The 26,380-nt window shown below is 42.8% G+C and overlaps 1 protein-coding gene across 1 annotated transcript; it reads left to right on the plus strand.

Moving 5' to 3' along the window:
• On the plus strand, positions 1-26,295 carry znf292b (zinc finger protein 292b). The gene is made up of 8 exons (XM_035421441.1): positions 1-200; positions 11,928-12,082; positions 14,494-14,572; positions 15,065-15,200; positions 15,379-15,581; positions 16,566-16,702; positions 17,007-17,148; positions 17,370-26,295. Exons 1-8 carry the CDS (start codon positions 39-41, stop codon positions 24,927-24,929), a joined length of 8,574 nt encoding a protein of 2,857 aa, XP_035277332.1. The 5' UTR covers positions 1-38; the 3' UTR covers positions 24,930-26,295.
• Positions 26,296-26,380: the final 85 nt, after the last annotated feature.

Genomic DNA, 26,380 nt, shown 5'->3' on the forward strand with positions numbered 1-26,380 from the left:
TGGGGTTATGTGCGTACGCGGCGGAGTTGGGTGTGAAGATGGCGGACGAAGAGGCCGAGCAGGATCGCTGCGCACAGAGCGCAACCAGTGCAGCGATTGTGGCTCTTCGAGAGCGGCTGCAGGAATTAGCTACAGCTTTGAAGGACAGCCCGGATACTCCAGAGCAGTCCGCTTCTCAGTATTGCCAGGATTTCTGCCAGGTTAGTCTAAAAGCGCTGTTTGTGCATGCTGGCGATTCCAAAATAAACCTTGAGAGCGATGTCGTTAGCTAAATCAGACCAACTGCTGAGGAAGGGGCTGTCGGAGCAGGAGGGGGAGGCAGTCCTTTGTGTATGTGTACAGAAAGAAATAATGGTTGTTGCAAGCTTCATTATTAAAGCATTTGATCATTTAAGCTGAACTTTTGTGTTATTTCAGCAAATAAACGTTCGTCGCCTGGCATGCCATCGACGTGAATTTATTGAAATTGTGGCGCTTATGATTTCATCCACTGAAAAAGCAGACCACGGGTCGATTGTGATGTTCATCTCTCATTGTCATGTCAGACGTGCCCAGGACTGTCGCCGGCAGTGTCATAACATTCCGTCTTTATCGCTGCAGAAGAGTGACCGCGGGTGTGATGCTAAACCAGTGCTTATTCAACGCGAAAGTAGTGGTGGCTAGCCAAGTACGCAAGCTGGCAATGTAAGTTATTGAGTCTTTTCGGGACGGCAAGTTACACACCTTATGCGTGGAGTTCAGAAATGAACCTTCTTGTAACTTAGCTGACGTTAGCTTGCTGTATAGAAAAGGCTGTGTCCTAGGCCCCGTGCGTCTGCCATCACGATTTATGATTGTGAATCTAGTTAGCTGGCTTGCTTAATGATATTATGGGGTCCAGTTTCTTTTCATTTGGGGTGGGAAGTCGTTGTAGAATGCTCGTGTTTTGTGCGTAACGTTGTGTTAGTTAGCATTGTGATACAATTATGAACTCTGTTAACGTTAGCTATGGATGGCTAGCTCGCTAATATTTATGGCTACGTCAATTTGCAGCAGCTGGTTGTATTTTATGTTTATTACAACATTAAGTTAGTTGATCAAATGACTAACGTTTATTGGTCGACATTTCATAGCTAGTGTGTAAAATAGCAACTATTTTTTTAGTTCGAGCAGTAACGTTAGCTAATTTCTTCGATGTCAACAAATTTCAACAACAATCCGCCCGAAGCGCGTGGCTGCTGCAAGTTAAGTGGAAAGGCTAGAAAACACTGTTTCAGTTGTTTTGGTTAATTTCTTTTGTTGGATTTCCTCTGTTTGTTAACTACGTATTATGCAGCACTCGACTGCTGAGCTCACAGTGACTGTCATTTGCAAGGCTTTCAACCACCTACCTCGATCGAGAATCTAACCTTACCACAAATGTTTAACTTGATTCTGTCATGTCACGGGCTGGTTTACTGACCCATATATTTCGAAGTCTCTTCAGTTCAATGTGCCAGTTACTGTTCGTTTGCTATCGAGCCCCATTGAATTACAGAATATATGATTCATTATGCTTTGTTAAATGAGCGCCTGGGGTGAAAACCAATCTGTCATTAGCTAACCTAACTCCAGCATCCATGTCCAGCCAGACCCTTAATCTCACAATCCACAATCCACTATGAAAAACATTTTTTAATTAATGGAATATTTATCTGATATTTATTGCGTGTCATTTTGTTCTACGTTTTAGACGTCTGAATTTGGAGTTACACTTGAAAATGAATGCATCATGAATGTAACATGACTATATATATATATATATATATATATATATATATATATATATATATACACGTTAACATGTGAGATATTTTAAAGTGCTATCATAAAGAATCTCCAGGATAAGAGAAATGTCATAATGTGTACTGCATTTAAAGGATTTCATGTTGTCCTGTCTATGTCTTCTTTCTGTAAAATAGTCAATTTAATGTATTTAATTTGAGTTATGACGTTATGGAAACATCGAGCAGGAGTAATTTCGTTATTCAATTTTATAAAGAGAGGCGTACAACCGCAACTAATATGATGCAGAGTTTCCGTTTTCATGCTGTTGGTGCTATCCCTCTCTCTTTCTCTCCCTCTCCCTCTCTCTCTCTCTCTCTCTCTCTCTCTCTCTCTCTCTCTCTTGCTCTCCCTCTCTCTCTCTCTCTCTCTCTCTCTTTCTGTGTGTGTGCGTGAATAACAACACTTGATGTGTATCCTATGCAGCTGAAACTAGAAGTTTGAAGAAGGATTTCATAATCCTTGGAATACAAGTCTGAACTGCAAACGCATGAAAACGTTTTACTGGAAACCTAAAACTTGCATTGGCAGTTGATGTGGAAGAGCCTTCACTGTTATAAAGCCGTCGTGCTGTGGTTTCCTGTTCAGTTATAAAGCGAAACCAATCGAACTTTATGAGGAAGAAAAAGCGTTCATGATTTTTTAAGGCATGGCAGTTGGTTTTAGGTTTGCAAGCGACTCAATATTCTGCTGTCTGAAGGTCATAGTGGTTGAAGCTTTTTGTCAGCATAGTTTGGAATGCTGCATCAAAATGTGTTGTTTGATCCGATCCAAATTTTAAAAGTTAAACATTGACAGTCAAAGAATAAGCCTGGTCTGTAGTGTAAATACTTGTATTGTGTATTTAACATTTTACCACCCATAAAGAAAGAGTGGCATACATCTCCTGGTGAAAGTCGGGCAGTAGGACATGAGTTGTGTGCGATTCAGTTTTAGTGGAGCTTTGCCATACACATAACATCCCAGAAATTCAGACCTCATTTTGTTGGACCATAGAGTGTCACTGGAAATCTGTGCTGAAATTCTATGTGTTCAGAGCATGCCCATTCTTTAGGTAACGGAGCGTAGTCACCTTTGACACCAACATTTTGAAATGGCATTAGAAAATATAATAAATAATTTTAAATCTGAGAATCTGTGTGTGTTGGGGGTCTGACTGCATGTTGGCTGAGTACCATGGACTGGAAGCTGTTTGACACACAGCACAGTGACCACACTGTGAAGCTTTCGAGGGCCAGTACCATCACTTTTAGTGATCACGTGACCTATAACCTTTGGCAGGCGTAGCATTTATTGATAAACCCAGATAATATACACTTGAAACTTGTCACGTTTAACCTTAAAAATTATTTTTTATTATTTATTTTTTTAAAACAAATATAGAAATTTATTTACTGATACTAGGGCAGCAAACAATGTTATGTCAAGGTTACTGAAGAATCATGGTATCAAATCACATGCAGCAGGAAGGTGCTGTTGTAAATCGATTCAGGACTTCCCCCGTATTGCCTCAGTAAACATCCAGCATAAACTGTTCATGGAATGTCTTGGATGTGGAAAATTAAGTAAGTTGCCTAGGAGAAGGCTATCCACTAAATGACTAATACAGTGTTCAATGAAGCATGTTGATGTCACCACCCAATTGATTTTGTTTGCTCTACAGTGGAAATATGAGAAGATAAGCAGATTTGGCGATGAGTACAGAACAGTCCTTGGCTCATCATAATATCGAGGCACACCAGGGTTCATCTTTGCACGTAAATGCATTGCATGGGGGGGCAGTATATTTCACATTCTCTGACTTTCATTGCTAGATTTTTTTAAAAAGGACATTTTATAAAGTGTTGCACTTTTCACTTTCCTTTCATGTGAAGGGAGGGAGCTATTTAAGTGCGGTAAAACAATGTAAACACACACTCCACAGACAGTGATGTGTTTTATTTAACCGGATTACGGTTAACATTTCAACCTGCAGTTCTTCATCAGAACATGTCGATGGCCTACAGGTCAGCCTTTTAGGTACAGAGAAACGCCAGGTTTAAAAACAAATTCCCACAGTCTCATAGAACATTGAATACCATAAAAGTGTTGCAGACTGTAGTTGCATAGAAACACAGAAATTCCTATTGGAGCGCATTACATTCCATCAGTATTTGAATGGCTCTCAATGCGATAAAAGAGGCAAATGTGAAAGCAGAGTGAATTCAAATTCTAGCCCTCTCCCAGTGTGGTGGATTTACAAATGAATTCCGTTACAAACTCATTACTGTTTGTTCACACCCTTCAGGTAGATGACGTGAAAAACATTAGGAACAAACTTTTGAGATTTGAGAAATACAGGGTTAAGCTTATATATGCAGTTATTCATAATTTAATAGATTTAAAGATTTTGTTTGCATACTTTGGACTGATGTTTATTGTACTGTTGAACAGTTGTTTTAAAAAAGACTTATTTTGCATAAAATATATATATAATTGCACAGTAATTTGGCAAACTAGCATAGCTCCTGACATTTAGACATTCACTGTATGAAGGTCAGGATTATGATATGACCCTTATTAAAACAAGAGTATGCCTCCCAAAAAAGGTTTGCTATGTTTCTTTTGTATTTGTATTTGAGTTTTGCCTGTATCATTTTATGACAAATAAACAAAATATGATGTAATTATTTGTAAATCTTTAGGTAGCGAGCTGTTCACTTGGGAAGATATGCACAGTAAGTGAGCTATCACTTTGTTATGAACCTAAACGGGCCAAAATTATTCGGTTTCACGTTGGTTAGTCTTAAATATTAAGTCAAGCAACATGAAACCAAATAATTTTGGCCCGTTTCGTTTCGTAACAAAGCGATGGCTCACTTGGTGATAGAATTCCAATACCGTATGCGAAAGCACTGTCTTTAGCCCATCATCTTGTTATTGTAGTAGCAGCTTTCTCTACATGCCATATGGCTGCTGTGTTTCTTTTCTTCACCTGTCCAGCCTCCATTTAGCTTTTTAACAGAATAGAATCCCTCCCGATTATAGCTGTGTCTTTGACTTCATCTGTCACCCCACCCCCCTCGTTGCCCTCACTGACTTCCTCTCCTGCACAACCTCCCGGCAGGTTTTGGTTGCCGTTGTGCCATATGGCAACTTCCAAACTGCAAAGAATCTTATCAGTACCCTCTAAGGTCACAGGTATGTTCCACTGTTTTCTCATGGCAAGGCATATTTCACCCACATACGCCTTACCATTGCCAAAATAGAGCAATGGAGCACACTTAGAAACCGGTCAGGGCTACCATGCGGCCTGGCGGACTGAGGAAGGAGCGGTTTCAGGGAGGGGGGTCCTCTCTCAGTGTGAGGCTTTTCCTGTGAGAGGAGTGGAGGTGATTGGAGCCAGATGTTTCCATTAAAGGCAGTTTCTAGTCCAGTTCGTTCTGTTCAGTCCCCGGCAGTTTCTTTCAGGTACCTCCGTGTTAACAGAGCCAAATGGTGTCCATGTGTGTGCACAGGCCTCCTTCTCTAGGAAACGGATAAACAGAACATTTTTGATTAATTCCAAGATGAATATAAGCAAAAAGTTAGGGCCCGTGATCAGTCTTGAGAGGTTGAGTGGAATTGGCTTGATTGCGAACTCTAAACGGGGAGGGCTCAAACTTCATTTTGACAAGGGAGAACTCTGGAAAACTGAAGTGACAAGGCCACTTCCCAAGCCTCTGTTTTTTTTTTTTTTTTGTTTATGGATGTGACGGATTTGCTTATTCTCCTCTGTTTGCCGTTTAGCGCCGGTTGAGCTAGCGTGCCCGTGAGTGAATGTCTGGCTGGAGGCAGCAGGCGTCCTTGGTAGCTGCACGTGAGAAAACAAGGACGGGGAGCAGGGAGGGCCGAACTAGGGAGTCCACGTAGCTACCGAGCTCTTTTCCTTTCACAGCTGCTGCAGGTAATGCTAAAGGTCACATTTTCCACATGAAATGTATATAGCTCGTTTTTGCCAGAAATAACCGCGGGACAGGCAAATAGGCTGACTGTTTAGGTAACGCAAGTCAGAACAGCCCTGTTGTATTTTTGGGGAAAGGGGGACTAAGGTTTGCCATTTGCGGTTTAAAACTCTCACGCGTTACAAGTTACACCCTTATTTCACAACGCCATTAAAGGGCTGCTAATGAAATAATTTGTGTTTTGTTCAGCTGGAGTCAGTCAGTGCGGTGTCCCTAATGAGAGGCTCCGGGCTCCACTGCTCTGAGAAGGGAACGGGCGCTGTTTACAACACCCCCGCCGCTCCTTCTCTCCCTCCGGCTCCGCGGCGCATCGCAGGGCTCCCGCCGTCGCTGCAAAAAACGAGTGACCCTCCCCCCACTCCCAACACCGCCCCTCTCTTCCTCCGCCCCCGCACCCGCCCACGCCGCGGTCGAGATGCTGCGCCGTCTGAAGACATTTGAGACGCGCTGCTGCTTTCAGTCGCGGCACGTAGGGCCATGAATATGCATGACCCGACGCCGCTGCTCGGCCGCCCCCCGGCCCGGACACCTTCCCCCCGCCAGCTGTCTGTGGGCTCCTTTTGTCTTCCAACTTCTAATTAGATTAAAAGAAGGGGGGGGGCGCGGAGGGTGGGACTGACGGACGACACGAGCTGTTCCCGCGACATTCGGTGTGTTTCGACAGCCTTCCTCCCCTGCTTGATATCGCACCATCACATCCTCGGTTGTCAGACAAAGGGAAAATCCACGCCTCGCACCAAGGCCTCTCTCAATAGCCTAATTCTCTTCCTTTTGTGTGGCCACAGGCAGCTTATTTCAATCCCTGTAACCTTAAGTCATATTGTAACAGCCAGTGTTTTGTGTGCAGAGCCTGTCTAATGGGAGCTAGCAAAATTCATTTCTTATGTGAATACTTGGCTTTGCATCGTTAAGCGCTACAGGGTACCTTGAATATTGGATTTCAGTGAAGCTGCTATTAGTAAGATGGAGGGCACTTTGCGCTGGATTAGTATCACGTTGTTATGGTGGGGTTTATAAAAATTTTATATTGGAATAAACAGGCGATGTCATTTCTACTAATACAGGTGAGGTTATATAGAAATACTTATGTGAAGCATCAGTGATTGGTGTTGATGTTTTGAAGCCCAGAAGATAATTGGGGACTTTAGAAAAGAGACACTTGTCAAGGACAACCACAATTGTGCTGCCCGGTTGGGGTCACCTGACTCTGTTGTCAGCAGCTGGGTCTTCAAAGAGCCCGAGGCCTCCATCACAGCCAGACTAAGATCCCCGTCACCGTCCAAATTCAGTCACAGAACGGAGCGTGCGATAGGCTCGCTCTTCGCTGGGCTCAATTTGACCTTTGACATTCATGTCAGCGAAGCAGCTGTGATATGTGATACCGCATTTACATTAGTTAATCTGGCTGCGCTGACATACTGAAAATAAATGTCTTGAGTGTGTGTGAGAGAGAGACAGAGGTAGAGTGAAAGAGGTGTTTTTATGGCTGCTGTAAGCTGTGTTTCTTCGATTTTCCCGAGACAGTTCGGCTAATAGGTAGGGCCTGGCCGTGCTGTTCGGGGGGACGTGTCTGTATGAATTTTTGTGCTGTGCTGTTTTTTTTTTTTTTTTTTACATTGGTCAGATAATGCTGTGCACTAACCAGAAAGCAGAATGAAAGGGAGAAAGGAGTGTGGAGCACCTGCAGAGAGCGAGATCACAGCAGAGCATCAGACTGAGAGCGACGGTGAAGGTGAAGCAAAGGGGGAGAGAAAATGGATCTCGCATTTGCTGCGCGGCGATGACACTGGAGATTTATGTCTGGCGTGAAGCGAACGGAGAACCTGTTAGTCTGATGGCTTTTCCATTCATTTGCTCACGAAGGTGTCACGACAGCTTCTTTCTCTCAATGGCTTTCCATTTTATCATTGTGTTTATATATAAAAACATGTATGCACATACCCATACATAAATAAACTCAGTGGCCACTTTATTAGGTTCACCTATCTAGTTTTAGGTAGGACCCTCTTTTGCCTCCAGAACAGTGAGTTCTTCGAGGCATGGATTCAACAATGTGCTGGAAACGTTTCTAAGGCTCCATGCTGACTTGATAACATCACATAGTTCCTGCAGATTTTCCTGCCACACATTCATGCTGTGAGCTTCACATTCCCCCTCATCCCAAAGGTGCTCTATTGGATTGAGACCTGAAGGCCTTTGAGTAAACAGAAGTCTCTGTCATGTTTGTGGCACCAGCTTCAGATGATGCGTACCTTGTGACATGGGGCTTTAGCCTGCTGGAAGTGTCCATTTGCAAAAGGGTAGTCTGGCCGTAAAGGGATGCACATGGTCAGAAACAGTGCTTAGGTAGTTCGTGTCATTCAGATGATGTGCAGTTGGTATTATGGGGCTTAATGTGGTCCAAGAAAACATTCCCCACACCATTACACCACCTCAGGCCTGCATCGTTGACACCGGGCAGGATGGATCCATGGATTCATGCTGCTTACACTAAATTCTGACCCTAATATCTTAATGTTGCAGCAGCAATCAACATATGTCAGACCCACCTTAGGCCTGAACCTGGCGTGATCTTCTGCTGCTGTAGCCCTTCCGCTTCAAGGTTTGACGCGTTGTGCGTTCAGAGATGCCCATCTGCACACCACTGTTGTAAACGGCTGTTATTTGAGCATTTGTGGCCTTTCTGATATCTAGAATAAGTCTGCCCATTCTCCTGTGACTTTTCTCATTAACACGGTGTTTTTGCTCAAAGAATTGCCGCTCAGTGGATTTTCTTTTGTTTATCGCACCGTTCCCTGTAAACTGTAGAGATTGTAGTGCGTGAAAATCCCAGGAGGGCAGCTGTTTCTGAGATGCTGCAACCCCCGTGTATGGCACCAACAGTCATGGTCAGAGTCACTCGGATCACACATCTTGCCCATTTCTAATGTTTGGTTGAACAGCTAAACCTCTTCACCGGTGTCTGCTTGCTTTATACATTGAGTAGAAGCCATATGACTCACTGTCTGGAGGAGCAGCTAGTTGCGTTACAAGCAAACGTGTGTACGCACACACACACATGTACGTACATACATACACATATGTACATACACACATTTTTAAATATTTTATTTCAGTCTTTACAGCCATGCCTTCAGGTTGATGTAATTAACAGGATAGTCATCAGAAACTATTTCCTGTGCTGCGTAGTGCCTGGTGTTGGTTGGCAAGTGTTAGCGTGGAGCTAAAGGGTTTTGGTTAGCAGCATGGGAAGCTGGATCAGCTCCTGCAGGCAGAGCCGCGCGGATGGAGCCGTCTCAAGTCGGTTCAGGTCACCTCCCTGCAGTTTCCTCCCACAGGCAAGTCTGGGATGCGTCAGATGAAAGTCCCCTTTATGAAATTCTCTCAGCTCAAGCCTGCAACCAGACTTGTTTACATATTTCAGCGTGTGTAAAGGGTTGAGTCAAAGGTAATGGTGTGAGGAATTTAAATAGCATGCGACAGTAAAGGATACAAAGCATAGAGTTGGCCCCTGCTCAGAATGAGTGTTAGAATGTTATGTTGCTGTTGGAGTCCTAGTGCAGGTAAATATCATGATGTTTTTGGACTGTCTGGAAGCTGAAGCTCATTGAAACATCTTTTTGTTTTTTGTTTACCCTAATGAATGATAATTTCTTAGAAGTTTCTAAAGAGGAAGAGTGATGCTGCTCTGGCATGGCTCCACAATGACTTGTTCAAGTATTCTGGGGGGGAAACAAACCATGTTCAGACGCTTCCGTTTTGTTTTACCTCAAGTGACTTCCTGTTTGGGTCACAGGGGTCACACGTGCAGCGTTCTCTAAGGACCTTTAGGGGGAGCTCCTGCTGAAGTAAACTCCAGATGACCTCCCATCCCGACTAGTCTGAGCTCTGCCAAGGCTTTGGTCATTTGAAGTGCCTTTAATGCATCCAACAATGGGGCCGTTGACTGCGCCTGCAACAAGCAGGGCTTTGCCAGCTTGGCCTGAGTGGAAGGATCCAAGGGTCGTTGTGCACATGCCTTGAGATATACATGGTGCACTAAGATTAAACGAAATGTTATTTTGAAGCAATAATTTGAATAAGAAAAAGAATAACAGGATAAAAATAAGCCTACTTTCTTTCCTTAGCATGACAAGCAGGTCGTTCGTGCAAGTTTAAATCTGGAAGTATGAGTTGAACTATCAGATTTTTTGTTTTGCTAGTGTACGATTTGAAATTCTTTTTCAAACATCAGAATGGGTTCTAATGCAAGAGCCAGCCAGCAGGCTGTTTAAAGTCCGTTTGATGTGGAATTTTGCTGATTCTTTGAGTTGTGTGGACAAGCCCTAACTGCATTGCTATCCCAGCCTTTTAAAAACCATCATAAAACACCAGACATCTTGTATTGTGTGCATGAAAAGCTGGAAAATGGCTTTCTGTCAAACACCTTGCAAGTGATTCTGTTTATAATTTCTCCCGAGTACATTAAGAGCATTCCCCCAAAGCGCCTTGACCGAGACGAGGAGAGTTATAATTAATGATGTTCATTGATTAGGTTTGCTAATCTTTGGAAATAGGAACTATTCTACTCTCATATGAAACTGACCAAGTAAAACAAATCAAAGCTTCAGTGGGCTGGAAAATCAAATAATTATTTGGCAGGGAGTTCATTTTTTGGTTTTGTAGTCCTTTTCAAAAATGCTTGTCATTAATGACAAATTGCTTGGCCATCTAGCTAGACAGCCAGATGAATAGACTTCAGCTAAATGGCTGCTAATGAATGTAGCAGGTTAGTAGCCAGGCATCTAGCAAATGAGCTGCAGAAGCATGGAGCAAATATTCATATATCAGTCCGAATACTGTACTGCTTTTCAAAAAACTACTCCCTCCGCCCTTACTAAACTTCACATATTTCTCATGTCTCAAAAAATATTCTTGCAAATAGGCTCTTTGAAGTCCACAGTATTGAATGTTCTGCCATCTTGGATTTCCTCGAAAGATTCTTGTGCGAATATGGCACTTAGAATGGATTTTTTTTCTTTGGAAATTTTTTGTTAAAAATCATCATAAACGAATCAAAATCTCATGAAAGGCACAAGGAATCCATTACCCTGTACCCAACTGAATTCCTGGGAGATGGCTTACGCCAATATTTTTTTTTTACTTTTGTAGTTTCCCTCCATCAGTAGAGAGATCGGGCATGTCAATATGATGCTCAAACTGTGAGCTTTTAAATTATTTATTGTACTACGTCATTTGCCTGAGGCTTGCTTGGACTGTGTCAAATGAAATCATATCAAATTTTATTTATATATCAGATTTTACAAAGAAACGGTGGCAATACACGTCACAGTGCCTCCTGGCCTAAACCCCAAAAAAGCTAGGTCACAGCCATTGTCATTGTGTCATTGTTTATGATATCTGTGAAATGTTGATATCCTGCTTTTCGGAAATTGTATTAGCCTATATTGCCAAATCGGAAGACTGGTTTTTCCAAGCACTGCAGAATTTTCAAAAGGTTTTATTTATGACATGCAAAAATGAATAAGGCCATTTTGGTACAAAGTACAACCAGAATTTATGTGTCAACAATAAAGATTGAATATTGTCATCATTGATAACACTAGCTCCTGTTTTTGCTCTGTATTTTTTAATAGATTTTTTTTGTTTGCGCCGTGACTGAGAAGGGGAGATTATTCATCAGTTTCTGTGCCTCCTGTCGTCGAATGTGTAAAGACACCGGCCGCCGGTCGTCCTCACATCTGTTACCGTTAAATCTCCAGTTTCTCATAATGCACTCAGCAGGACACCACAGCTGAAGCGAATCCATACATATGAGCAGCGAAGCCTTTCGGGTGTTGTGCTGCTCGGGTTACGGGGAAACCAGGGGATGAGCTCATTTCCAATGTGAGATCATTACGTCGCAAAAATGGCATTTCATTTAAGTGGAGGGGGACGATTATCCCTTATAGCGCACCCCGTTAGCCCCTCTGTGAAAATGACTCGTGCCTGGCCGAAAGTGGGGCTTTCGAATAACCTCCGTTTACTGGGGTTTAACTTCTGTACTGGAGAGGCAGAGCTGTGACGTCGTTTTCGGGGCTCTTGCTTTTTGTTATTGATGACAGTGTCATATTTCTCTCTCTCTCTCTCTCTCTCGCTCAGACACTAGTGGAGTATGCTGGCCGGTGGAGGATTGAGCAGGAGCCTCTGCCTCTGGTTGAAGTGTACACAGTGGCCCTGCTCAGCTACGCACGTGCCGCACCCTCCCTTTCCCCACAGTGTGAAAACGTATCCCTTGTACTTGAACGGCTGACTCTGTGAGTATTCGCTGGCTTTGCCTCTCTCTCTCTGCGCTTCCGCAACTTCCCTTAAGTTCACGTTAATGTTTCTGAATATAAATTTTTACCCACAAAATGCGGTACAGAAGAAACAATGCTTTAAAACCATGGCCACATTGTGAGCAAGAAGAACAATTATAAACGTGATTATACATTTGATGGTCACACCACAAAATGTCATTCAGCACACCTGGCTTGAAATTTGTGCAGATTTCTTCAAAAGAAGAACCAAGCAATGCAAATAAGGTAATGGAGAGAGTATATAGAGATAGGTCATGCTCTCATCATACCTATTACCAGCCATTATATGTAAGCCCCATGTATTTTACCATTTTACCCAGCATTGCTCCAAAAATGCTGCATTAGATGGAAACTTTTCAACCATTATTGTAGATACATTGAGGAGGGAAGAACAATACCATTAGACATATAAATCCATCCCCCAGTAATATTAACATTCTGTGAAATGAAATATGCACGGTAAATGCATTAGTGGGTAAAAGTTATTTTGTATCAGCAAAACAGTCAGACCACTATATGAATGAATGTATCATGTAATCAAATTGGAATGCTGCCCCTCCTAATGGACGAAATACATTACCCCATCAGTAAACCTTCATATACACAAAAACCATAAAATGCATTTTGTTTTTCAATGCTTCAAAAGTCGATACGGTCTCTCATAAACGTTTCTCTCTTAATGCCCTCCCCTCCCTACATCACCACTGGTTAGCGAACTTGCCTAAACCCAGTGACTAGCTAAGTGGCAGTTAAAATAGGTTTGAAATAAACATCTTTTAGGTTTATTACACAGTCGAGAGTGTGCATTCTGGCACATTATTTAGCCCCTCAGCTCTCCCTACAGATTTGAGTGCCATGAACCCTGGACAAATGATCCACAATTATATCGGCTGGACACCATCTTGAGCATTTTGGGTTTGCATCATTTGCATTCACTTTGAGGCTCAGTGATATATTTGTTGCCCGAGCTCTCATCCCAGCAAGTAATATTGCAGAGAGCCCCAAGGTCCATTTGATATCTAAACCCTCTGTCTCAGGGGTTGAGGCCCTTGGAAATAACTTTCTATTCCGGCGCAGTATAGGTCTTTTACTCTCTGGGTCACCCTGAGCTAACACTCCCACCAAATCCACATTTGTGGCATCTACGTGCACTAAATACATATTATCAATGTCTGGAGTACCAGGGATTTACAAAGAAGTGCTTTTAGTTTTTGTTAAAACTTCTGCTTCTGTAGTCCAGTTAAACTTCAATGACCTTGTCTTCCTAATGAGGTCAGTCAGTGGAGTGGTGGTTGTCGAGAAATTGGAATGAGACCAGAAAACTGGAAAACATAGTATGATAGCCAACACTTCTCATTTTATATTGATTGCTTTCCCTGGGCTACGGCTGCATGATACAAAGCCTTTATTCTGTGAATACAGACCAAATTTAGACAGAAGTTGTGCCATTCTTGTTTGCTTTTAATTCCTCTGCCTGGGTAAATTTCTACCCTTTGCATAGTTTGCATGACAAATATACAACAGAAACTGAATTTGGACGGTTATTGGGCGGATATTGCACCCACACCTTTACTAAAGAAGCCTGCACTTGAAGATGTCCTCATTCGAGTGACATAGTGTCATTGGCAACCCTTCCATCGTCAAGCCAGGTTGAGTCAAAAGTTTGTCCTGAAAGCCTCAGGCCCATCGATGTACCTTTTCTCAATTCAGACAATAGTTTTCAAACTGTCAGCAGCGGCAGCAGTTAATCAATGCTCCTGAGTCAATTGCCCACCGTTTCTGAGCAGCTTGGAAATCCTGAGATCCACTGCCTCCATTGCCCTTCCCCCCTCACCCCAGTCTCTTTCTCCTTTTACATTGATCCACCTGAACGATACACCACAATCCACATTCATTGATTTTCTCTGAATGCCCCGGGAGCAGCAGAAGCTCCTTCGGTGTGTGTGTGTGTGGGGGGGGCGGGGCTGGGCGGGGGGTGTGTGAGATGTGTGTGATGTGTGACGGTCAAGGCAGATCGTCGATGAGTTCAAGGAGTCCTATACGTTTGCGCTAATGGAAGATACAAAAGTGTACTCTGCAGCCTCTGACTGGTTTTATGAAACCCACAATTGCCCTTTTGTTTTTGATCGTGCATGAGTGCTGGCTATTTCACTCATTTGCATGATTAGAAGCACTCAAAATATTACTGGTTAATTTTTGTTGATAGATTTATTTTTTTATTTTTTTATTTTTATTTTTTTAACTAATACCATATTTCTGAAATATTTGTTGGCATGCTGCTGCTGTCTAATCAGTAGCTGCGGGAGCAGTTTTCTTATATTGTGAAAGCTCTGCTAACGCTCTGATGGCAACATCTTGTTTCAATACAGGAGTTGTGTGGAGCTGCTGCTGTCGTTACCTGAGAATGTCCCAGTTGCATTGTGGGAGCAGTTCCAGTCGTCTGTGCAGGTGGGTGTTATTTCTGATTGCCTGGAGGTTTTGGTCAAAGTTTTATGGCCCAAAACCAAATAAGGAGCCATTCAGCAATTATGTTTTGAAGAAATTCATCACTAGCATAAGTATATTTGACAAGAATCTTGGTACCTGTCATGCTTATGTATTTGTTTTCTTTATCCACATGTTTTTCAGTTTTAACACTAAATTAGTCCACTAAAAAATGAAATGGTGTGCTTATCAGGAAGGTGATTCTTTTACATTATGTGGGAAAATGTGGCATATATTCACCGTCAGACTGTTTTTTAAGGAGAATAATAGAAATATTGCTGGCGAATCTTGTCTGAGCCTTGAATCAAGACTTGCACTTGAGGTCGATTTTCTGACGCTCAACCAATTTCAGCAGCGGTCTCCACAGGCCAGCAGGCTGGTGAAACTAAATATACCTGTAGAAAACCTTGATATTGTTGATAAAGTGCCTTTACTGACCGCCTCTATTCTACACAGGCAGCCCATGGTTTGCTGCAGGAGAATGGGATCTCTCAGCTGCAGATGCTGTACGCTGTGGCACAGGAGGGAAGTGTGTGGAGCCATTCCGTACTGCATGGCATCTTCTCCAAGGAAACGCCTGAAACGGAAAAGGGTGGGCATGAGATATTGTTTTATCTTTTTACAGTTAGCTAAGTGATGTTGACCAAATTGGTGTGGAAAAAAGAAATATGGGGGAGTGGGGGGGGATATTTTGTAAGTATTAAAATAAAAAAAACAATTTGCTATTTGTTGGAGTGTTCTGACGAATGTTCATGTGTCCACCTTTTCAGTTCACGAGTTCCTGGCACTGGAAGGACCAGTTCTCCTGGAAATGCGAATCAAGCACCTTATTAAAGAGAACCAGCTCGAGAAGGCTGCCCTGTTGGCAAAGGCATGCTCGGAATACCCTGGTTTTGAAGGAAAAGGCCACTTTAAACAGACGTACCTGGTCTGTCTGTGTGCGACAGTGGCCCAGGAGCCTCTGATGCAGGAGGTGGGTGAATCCACATTGAGATGAAGGCTTACTGGGCACTTGAGATGGTCTTTGAACTGTTCATGGATCAGTTCTCTTTTTGTTGTTGAGCAAATTATAAGGCTACATTACAGGATTCGTTTTTAAGAATCGGGACCATTAAATGTATGGATGACACAGCTCTTATGTTTTGATTATTCCATTATAATCTATTATTCAGAAACAAGCCCAGACATGCTATTGCTGAAGTAGGTTTAAACCTTAAAAGCATAAAGCCTTAAGTCTAACAACTTTGGTGGGGGTGGCGGGGGGGGGGGGGGGGGGGGGGGGGGGGGGCCTTTGTAATGTCTCCCTCAGATGCAAACCAGCTACTTTCAAAAGTGTTCCCAAAAATCATAATGTACTTGTCCACCAGAGGGCAGGCTAAAACACTAATACAAATGTTGTACCATAGCACTTTTCAGTGTCAGATATATAATTGCCTGCCTACTCATGTGAACACTGTCACGGCCTTTATTCAGTTGACATTTGCACATAACTTTGACTTACACGTGAATTGACTTTCGTCTTCACAAAATCTGTTTGGCAAGATAGTTTTAGTGATTTCTGAACTCCGCAAGCTGTTAATTGTTTGGCAAAGTTATGGACAAACGCAATCGAACTCCAGCCAATGTCTTTTTAGAGATTGGTAGTAAAATTGCATTGAGGTTGGTTTGTACTTACATGTATCATACTTTTCCAGCCACAAGTGAAATTCAAGCTTTAGCCAATACTGCTGGAAAGACAACCCTACTCTCTCAGTGTAGCAGAGATGCAAGGTCTGGTTACGGCACTGACAAAGCTGAAGTCTGTGTTTAGCAGAGAGTCAAATATCAGGAAGTCACTAAGATATCTGCGGGAGGGCTGAGTTTTAATGTGTTTCTGCATGTCTCATTACGGCATTGATTCCGACTGTGCTTTTGAATCTTATTTTATTGTGAGTATCATCTTGCCGTTCCAATGCAGATCTCCAAAGTTGACTGTAGAGATGCCCTGGAAATGATCTGCAACCTGGAGTCAGACGGGGATGAGAAAGGGGCCCTCTGCCTGTGCTCCGCATTTCTAACGCGGCAGCTTCTCCAAGGAGACATGTACTGCGCCTGGTGAGTCAGCTCTCAAGAACAAGTACTCTACGTGCCGTGAGTCACTCTGTTTTCCAAACAGCGTCCCTTATTGTGACTGTTTCGGGATTAGCATCTGTCGATCTCCGTAAAAGACTGGTTTTAATGGAGGCTTTTGGCCTCTAGCTCCAAAAGCTAATTTACCACAAATGCATCTGTCTGACCTGCATTTCACACTTTCTTGCGTGCTCTTCACTTTGAATGTCATAGTAGCTCCCTAGGCTGTAATCTTGAGTAGTGTTTCCCACTGTTTGTCCTAATGAAAGCTGACTGTGTTCCTTTCCAGGGAGCTCACGCTGTTTTGGAGCAAGTTGCTGAAGCGGTTAGAGTCATCGGTGCAGGCATTCCTGGACAGATGTCGACAAATGTCGTCGCTTTCTAAAACAGTCTACCACATACTTTTCCTCATCAAGGTCATCCAGTCCGAGGTGAATCTCTCTTTAATGGCGGCCATTTTCATGCAAGCAAACACATTATCTATGTGTCAGTGCATTGTAGCCAAAGTAAAGTGAAGCTCCTACAGAGTTGTAAGTAATTAACTGTTCTCTGAAAAGTCTGATAGACGATTGGCTGCATTGTGCCAAAATAATTTTGTGTGATGTATTTGTTCAAAGGAATGTTTATTGACTAAGTGTTATGTATTTTGCAGATGGAAGATGTAGGCCTGCCTGTGTGCATTGAGTTGTGCATAAGAGCATTGCAAATGGAATCAGACGACAGTGCAAACACCAAAGCCACCATTTGCAAAACCATCTTGTGCTTGTTGCCCTCTGATCTGGAAGTAAAGCGGGCTTGTCAGTTGACTGAGTTCCTTCTGGAGCCCACAGTGGATTCATACTATGCTGTGGAAACGCTCTATAATGAGCCTGACCAGAAGCTTGAAGAAGAGAGCCTCCCTGTACCCAATTCTCTGCGCTGTGAGCTATTGCTGGTGTTTAAGACGCAATGGCCGTTTGACCCTGAGTTCTGGGACTGGAAGACCCTGAAGAGGCATTGCCTAGCTCTGATGGGGGAGGAGGCATCCATTGTGTCATCCATTGATGAGCTCAATGACAGTGAGAACCCAGAAGCAGCTGAGGAGGAGGAGCTGATCAAAGGAAATGACGTGTACAAAGACCAGGCAGAATCCTTCTGGGACACTACAGTTGAGCTCAATGAAATAGAAGATGAGAGGAAGAAAAAGAGAGAGATCAAGAAACTAAGGGAAAAGGGGTTCATATCAGCCAGGTTTAGGAACTGGCAGGCCTACATGCAGTACTGTGTTTTATGTGATAAAGAGTTCCTTGGTCACAGGATTGTTAGGCATGCACAGACACATGTCAAAGATGGGATCTACAGCTGTCCAATATGCGCTGAAACTTTTGACTTGAAAGATGTGTTGGTACCACATGTGGCTTCACATGTAAAGCAGTCGTGCAAAGAACGGCTTGCTGCCATGAAAACAAGTAAGAAGTTGGCTAATTCAAAAACCGCTGTTCCCAATTCTGCCACCGATAAAATTGTTGAAAGGCAGAAGCCTAAGATGAAAGATGGACCTAATTCTGACATTGTTCTAGATCATGACATCGGTGGTAGTTCTGAGACTTTCACCGCTAAGAATGACCTCTCTCTTCTCAAGGTAGAAAATGCAGATGAATACACATGCCCTGTCGTCAACTGTCGAAAGGGTTTCAAGTACTACAGGAACCTGATAGCCCATGTGAAGGCACACAGAAATAATGATGAGGCTACGCGTTTTCTGGAAATGCAGAGCAAAAAGGTAGTTTGTCAGTATTGCCGTCGACAATTTGTTAGTGTTACCCACCTCAATGACCACCTGCAAGTCCACTGTGGCGTCAGACCATACATTTGCATACAGCTGAACTGTAAGGCCAGCTTTCTTTCCAATGCTGAGCTTCTTGTTCACAGAAAGGAGCATGCCGTGTTTAAGGCCAAATGCATGTTTCCAAACTGTGGGAAGATTTTCCATGAAGCCTATATGCTGTATGATCATGAAGCGCAGCACTACAATACCTATACCTGCAAAGTTCTCAGCTGTGGTAAATTATTCCATACTCAGTCTGAACTGGATCTACATCAGGAAGAACATGTTTCAAAACCAGAGGAACCCATCGCCTCTGAGGGCCAAACTCCATTGGTAGTTAAGACTGAATCTCCATCTAGGTGTCATATGGAACCAAACCACTCTGCCTTTTTGGCCTCAGAATTGCTTGATAATCATTCTTTTCATCTACAAGATGTAGTTGAACAGAGTACATCAAGCTCAGCAGATGACACTCCCTCACACCTTCCAGGACATGTTAAAGTGAAACATTCAGTTGAGAGCATGCTGAACTCAGCTCAGGGTCACATGCAGGAGTTTGAGCACAACATGGCTTTCAAGACTGAGCTTCCAGATGACATGGAGCAAGCATTCCCTTTGTCGTGCCCTGATGGTACCGGTGTGCTGTCTTCTATGAACACCCATTCATCTGACTCAATTCAACCGGAGTTGGGGACTTCATCTGTGTCTTCTCTTCTGCATGACCCAAGGAATGCAGTTGCCCACCCATGTGTCATACAAGGCACTCCTCCATCATCATGCCCAAGCATGTTGCAAGGCCAGGCCCAGTTAATGTTTCCGCATGATCATAATCATTTGCCTAAAGATGTAAATCCTGAAAGAAACATAGGTAGCCCTGAATGCAGAGGGACAGTGCCTGCACAACATCCAGGCTCATTTCTGCAGACTCACCAAACTCCTAACCAGACCCCACTCCATATGTCAGCTATGATGGCTGGGATTCCTCCTTGTGTCACCCCTCAGGCAGTTCTTCCACAGACCACTCCTCTTACAGTGGGGCTGACTGGGACAGCCAATACAGTTTCACAGTCTCCATGCAACAGCAATCCTGCACCACCTGAAGGTGGAAAGGAGAGACACAATTGTGCATTTGAAACATGCAATAGAAACTACAGCTCCTACAGGAGTGTCACTAAGCACATGAAAGCAGCACATTCTGAGTTTTATGTAAAATGGAAATTAGCCAAGAAGAACAATAAAGTCCTCAAGCCCAGTACACAGATTGTGTCAACTGGAATGAAGCTCAATTCAGTCATACAATCACAAGATAATAGTAGAAGCAGTGGCCCTGTCCCCGTAGTGCAGACACCAAACTTAGCCAGCCAGTCTCTGCTGTACTCAACAGGGGTCACAAACCCTACTGTTTCAAATCAGTCATTTTCCACACATTCTGCTGCTGTCACAAGTCAGACTTTAACTAATCAAATGGAAAACATATTAAATCCCATATTGCTGTCACAGTTGGGAGGTTCTCCAAATCAAACCAGTTCAGTGCAGGCACAAATTGGGTCTAGTTTGCCATGGACTGCACAGCCTGGGAACAATCCAGATCTTTCCCAGCAGACTGGTTGCTCTTCCCATGTGATGCCCTCGCACATGCAAGGTCTTTCCAATCAACCTTTTTCTTCCCATTTGAACACGTCCACTACTGGACAAAGAGCAGATACACAGCATAGTGACATCGGTGGTCAGCCTGCATTACAAAATCAACGCATCGAGTCCACTGATCCCTTCCAGCAGTCACACATAGACAACAACTCGAGACTTTCAGAACCGATGTCAGGAGAACATTTGCGTCCCTCCTGTGTTTCAGATTTCACTGCAAACATCAGCTCAGGGGCACCACCTCAAATGGACATTACAAACAGAGGGTTTGGGCACATTGAATCATCCAGTCAGATCATTGCGTCGAATATGGATGGACTAGCTAACTCACTGTTAACATCGGCTATGGATAACATACCCCATCCCGTGTTGCCTTCTTACTTGGATAGTCTGAAGGACCCAGTCTTACCAGATCAGCTTGAAAATTCTGCAAATTCTTTGTTCCAGTCCCAAAATCAAAATAGTTCATTTTCAAATTTCAGTAACATGCAGTCAGGTTATCCCTCCCAAGCAAATTCCAATTTGCAGCCAAGAACAGATTCCGGCCTTCCTGAAAATATGAACACATCAAGAATGGATGCCATAAATCCAACAGTTACAAGAACGAAACGTAACAAAAGAGCAAAGTGGCCTGCTATCATTAAAGATGGAAAGTTCATCTGCTGCAGATGTTTTAGAGAATTCCCAAGCCCCAAATCACTTGGTGGTCATTTGTCAAAGCGTTCTCACTGCAAAGCCTTTGATGAAACTGACCTGACCGCAGATTTGCCAACATCATTTCTTGATCTTCTCAATTCACCACATGTCTTGAATGCTCAGCAGCAACCAGTAGCTTCTAATTTCAACCCTAACACAGTTATTAAAGAACACCCTGGTCAGTCTCTAGGTAGTTGCCCATTAGAACCTCGGTTCTTTCCTAATGTTACTTTTCCTCAAGCTAATGGCTCAACTTACACAAATGATGGTGAAGAAAATGGTGAGGTTCTGAAGCAAGTCCTGGACAATCCAACTATTCCAAATCTCTTTGAGGCCTCTGGAATTCCACAACAATCTTTCCAGAATCCTTGTAGTTCATATTCAACAGACAGTTGTTTGCCAGAAAGCACAGTTATACAACACACTGGAAATATCCCAATTAAGACAGAGAGTGAACCCCACAGGGAGGATTTCATCAAGTCCAGCTTTGATTGTAATGATTTTTCTGATCCTCTTCTTTCCCAAATTTTGGCAGAAAACAACTCTGCAGTTTCATTGAATAGTCTGCCTACAGACCATCTAAATCAAATACTTAGAGCTGAAACTCTGATGAAAATGAGGGAACAGAAAGGCAATGAAGAAGAACCCCAGACAGGTGGACTTTCAAATGACGGCCTTCTGGCTGCAATGGCCAGTCTGGCACAAAATCTTATGACAAATCCTTTGCTGCAGATCACCTCGCCTGACCCTCAGAAACCTCCACAGATGCCAAGGAGCCCACAGAGTGATTCCTTGATGAAGTCCGAGAAAAATGTAAAGAAGAAATTGCGTGAGCAAATTTTAGCCGGAGACATCTGCAGACGAGGCAATTTGTTTCAGGCAACCAGTGCTGATGCAAATGCTACTCTGAAGACCCTTGATTTACAGGAAACCCTCGTCGGTGTCCACAAAACTTTAAGTGGCAGTCAGAGTTCTGAGCCCTGCAAGGTGATTCAGATGCCCTCTAATGGTGAGAAAGTACCTGACCTAAACAGCAGCATAACTACATCTGTGCCCCCTCCTCAGAGTGATGGGGTGTTGACAATGCCCAGTTCCTCACAGCCTCCTGAAACATCTGTTTCTGGGGGCACTGTGACAAATGATCCTGATCCAGGAGCAGATTTGTTACCCACAGATGAAGATAAAAAGATCCTTGAAATTCAAATAGCATTGGAGAAGCTTGATTTAAGCATGGAGATGACTGAGGACACTCAAGTGGTGAATAATTATTCAGTCAGTAATTCCACTAGCAGTGATGTGGTCTCAAATAATGTTGAATCAGTGGTGCCGAATACCAACATTGCGAATGACGTGCAGGTTGTTGACGATTTTGTGAAGCCATTTGCATGTGAAAATGAAGGCTGCAATTACAGGGCCATGACAAAAGATGCACTTTTCAAACACCTTCTCAAAACACATAATTACTCAGATGAAATGATTGTTGAAATCAAGAAAAACCATGGAAAGTTTGCGCCCTTTCGCTGTCAGATGTGTAGCAAGACTTTCACCAGAAACTCGAATCTTAGAGCACACTGTCAAACAGTCCACAGCTTGTCCCATGAGGAGATGGTCAAGCTGAAAATAAAACGTCAGTATAACAAAAAAACGGAGAAGGTTGAGTTGGAAGTGAGCAATCACAAAGTCAGTGGAGTGACTAATCCCACATGTGTTCCAAATGCCAACACATCAAACCCTGCTGCAGTGAGCGAGAGTTTAATGCAGCAGTACGTGTCTGCAGACGGGAGACATGAGCAATTAAATTTGGCCTCGGTGCAAAATGCTGTTTATGGACAGGAATGGATCAAACAAGAGTATCATTCATCAGCTTACGAGCAGACTTCCACCAGCCTTGCTGTTCCAGATTTATCTCAAGACAACAGTCTCTCAGCTGACCTGTCAATGCAGCAAACCCAAGGAATATCCATCAATAATTTTTCGACAGGTGGGCAAGCTCTACCGGCAGTGGCTATGACTGGATACCACATGCAGGGTCAATCCACAGTGTATGCTCCTGCTACTGAACAGTCTTCACATGGACAGCATGCATCGGTGCCATCCATGCCCAGTCAGTGCCTAGCAGTGCCACAAAGTGGAGGATTCTTGCCTGCTGTAAGCACACCTTTAACACAGGTTTCAACAGGGCTCTCTCAAGCAGATCCAGTCCAGGCTGGGACACTCTCTCCAGATAAAACTAAGAAGCCTAAAGTCTGTAAGCCAAGAATTACAAAACCTAAAGTTGAAAAATCTGATGGTGAAAGCCCTAAAAAACCTAACCAAAAAAGGCCAATAGCTAAGACTAGTGAGGCAGATGAGGGTTTTAGCCCCTACAGGCCATACCGCTGTGTCCACCAGGGATGCACTGCTGCTTTTACCATCCAGCATAATTTAATTCTCCATTACAGAGCTGTTCATCAGTCTGCCTTGCCTAAATTTGAAGAGAATGCTGAAGCAGAAGAAGAAAATGAACAGGATAATCAGCAGGAGAATGTCAAAGCGGAGCATGACACCAAGTCAAGTGAGGTGACCCAGGTGAATGAATTTAGATGTCAGGTCAAGGACTGCTCCAGGATATTCCAGATGGTGACAAGCCTGTTACAGCATTATCTTCAGCTGCACAAATTCACCTTGGATAGAGCAGGCGCTCTGATGTCCACTATCAACCTGGGGAGATTCCCGTGTGATCAGCCAGACTGCCCTGCATTCTTCACTGCTTTTTGGAAGTACATTGGGCATATTGAAGATGATCACAAAGAGACAAAGGTGTCCAAGGTTGAACCCGTGGAAGGTCTGTACAGGTGCGAGGTTGATGGCTGTGACCGTGGTTATGCAACACGATCAAACCTTCTACGACACACCATGAAAAAGCACCAGGATCTTTATAAACTCCAGCTCATGACGCAAAGGAAGAATCAGGAGAGAGAGAAACTGTGTTCCAAGAAGTCTCAGCTTGGTACTGTTAAGAATACCAATGGGAAAGAGAACATGCAGGACAACAAAAAAACTGTTCAAAAGGGAAATGACAAAAAGAAAAGTGATGAAGAAAAAAGTAACCACTGGACAAAGTATGGAAAGCCCTCTTTGAAATCCAAGGAGGAAGCCTCAGCGATGTGTACCAAGAAGTTCCCCTTGCAATACCCCTGCATGATAAAGGGTTGTGAGTCTGTAGTGAGTTCAGAGCGGAACATACTGAGGCACTACATCAGACATGGACTCTCTGAGCGATACCTGGAGGAGCAGAGGAGCCACTTCATATTCTGCAAGAAGTTATCACGTTCCTGGTACAGAGATCGGTCTTACAGGAGCGAGGATTCAGAAAAGTCGGAGGAGAGTTCATCGGATTCGTCAGAGAATGAGGACATGGACGACATGGACCCTAGAGGAAGCGAGACTGAGAGTTCAAAGCCCACCTCTGGGAGGGAGGAGCCGGAGCTGTCTGATGCCAAGCAGTCCACTGACGAAAGCTCGGAATCCAAATCTATAGCTTCAATAGTTGTCAAGCGGAAAAGAGGGCGGCCGAGGAAGATGAACCATGATGAGCCAGTGGCTCATAGGCGGGCAGAGAGATTGAGGGTTACAAGGAGCAACCCAGTCAACTATGTTGGTAATGGGGCAGACTCAGTCACCACCTGCAGCACTGCCCCAACACAAGAAAAGCAACCCGATCAAAACATGGCACTGAACTCATTTAAACCCATGGGATTTGAGGTGTCCTTCCTGAAGTTCTTGGAGGAATCAACACAGTCCACACGACCCCGAAAGAGGCAAACCAGTGATGACATCTCAGGCGAGATAGCACTGAAACGGCAGCATACCATTCAACTGAAAAACGCCACTGTCTTGTGTAAAAGGTCAGATGCATACATACAGCCAAGAGATTACCCAAATCGTATAGACTTCAGAAATCCACAAAAAATAACATCTTTGAGGAATGTCAAGATCGTGGTGGATCAGACCTTTTCAAAGGTTACTGATCGTTTGCTAAAGCAGCTTCAGGAAATGCGACCTATAGTGATACTGCAAAAGTAGACCGTACAAATGAGCGTTAACTGACTGGCTGAATGTCTCCATTTTCAAAACATAGTACTCAGGATTAGAACATGAACCTGCTGCTGACTGGTGTCCAGAATCAAAAATGCATTTTAATTGAATATTTTCCAACACTAAGCAACAGTCATTTGTTAGTTATAAAGTGGACTACAGTAAAATTTTAATTTTTTTTAAATATTAAGATTATAAAATGTATTGGTTTTAAAGTTTGGGTAAAACATTTATTTGGCTCTTTTATGGAAGAACCTGTACAGTTAAACTGATCTTTTATAGTAACTATGTAATGTGTAGGAAATCAATACTGTAAAGCATGTTTGTATTTATGAAGCTTCTCATCAAATTAAGTTGCCTTTGCAAAATGAAAACTTAAATTTAGAAAATGACATAAGTCATTAAATTTTTATATATCCCCATGGGACTTATTTTGCAACAAAACGGTTCTGTTAGCAATTGGACATAGTGTTGTGTATAGTTTGTGATTTGTTGTCCTTGTAAACCTTACTCTTTGTAAATTTTAAAAAACTGTAGATAATTGTGTATATACAGTATTCGTTCTTTAAAGTAACTACTACCACCAGCGGTCTGTAAGTCAATCCATTTAAACCATGTTTTATTACAGCTTGCACTACGTATCTGTGTGTTTTCTTCACATTGAAATTTTTAGTATATTTTCCAGTGTCTTTTTATATGTTTACATACATTTACCCAAACGGAATATAAAACAGTATTTAAAATAACTTAAAATAATTATAAATCTGATTTTTTTTTATTTGTTTTTTTTTTGTGTGTGTGTGTGCCTTTCACTGCTGCCAGAAAATATTTAATTAGGATTTTTGACCCCATGTTTGAAGCCATGTGATGCATGGCTTTATTGTAAGTGTGATACGATATACCAGCAATTTTTTACATCATTTGTGATCATCACTGCATTTTGTTAATGTTTAACCGAAAAAATTTGTTTGTTTCAATGTGAAATGTACTTTGGGTGATCTGATTTAAGCTATTTTTTAATATATCGGTTGTAGCAAAAAAAAAAGTTGTTTTGACTTCTCCCTTTTAATTTTATCACCATAACAATCACTTTGAGCATATACATATTACACACCCACATATATTGCCATCTCATTTGTTGCCACGTGTTCGGAGTTAATAGAAGATTAGAAGATTGCCCTATTTCTCTCTGGCTTGTTCACATGCGGTGAAATTATCTGGTTAGATATGTAAAGGTATTGCACATAACCCCATTTTGATTTTGAAGACAGCATTTTTTTTTCTTTTTTTTAAATCTCTGCACTCGAGTATTGAATAAAACAGCCTTTCAATAAAACTCCTCCTCAGCCGTAAACAGGCTAAAACATGTATTGCTGTATAAAGCCATCATTTATTATTTTATTTATTTTCTGTTCAATTTTAAGAACATGCATACACTT

The sequence above is a fragment of the Anguilla anguilla genome, chromosome 6 (genome assembly GCF_013347855.1).
Source record: "Anguilla anguilla isolate fAngAng1 chromosome 6, fAngAng1.pri, whole genome shotgun sequence".
Lineage (NCBI taxonomy): Eukaryota > Metazoa > Chordata > Actinopteri > Anguilliformes > Anguillidae > Anguilla > Anguilla anguilla.

Excerpts from the sequence above, each read along its gene's own strand:
- znf292b (XM_035421441.1), top strand. The coding sequence starts at position 39 with ATGGCGGACGAAGAGGCCGAGCAGGATCGCTGCGCACAGAGCGCAACC. Across the intron at positions 14,573-15,064 it reads AGTTCCAGTCGTCTGTGCAG|GCAGCCCATGGTTTGCTGCA; the intron begins GTGGGTGTTATT and ends TATTCTACACAG. Across the intron at positions 15,582-16,565 it reads AGGAGCCTCTGATGCAGGAG|ATCTCCAAAGTTGACTGTAG; the intron begins GTGGGTGAATCC and ends GTTCCAATGCAG.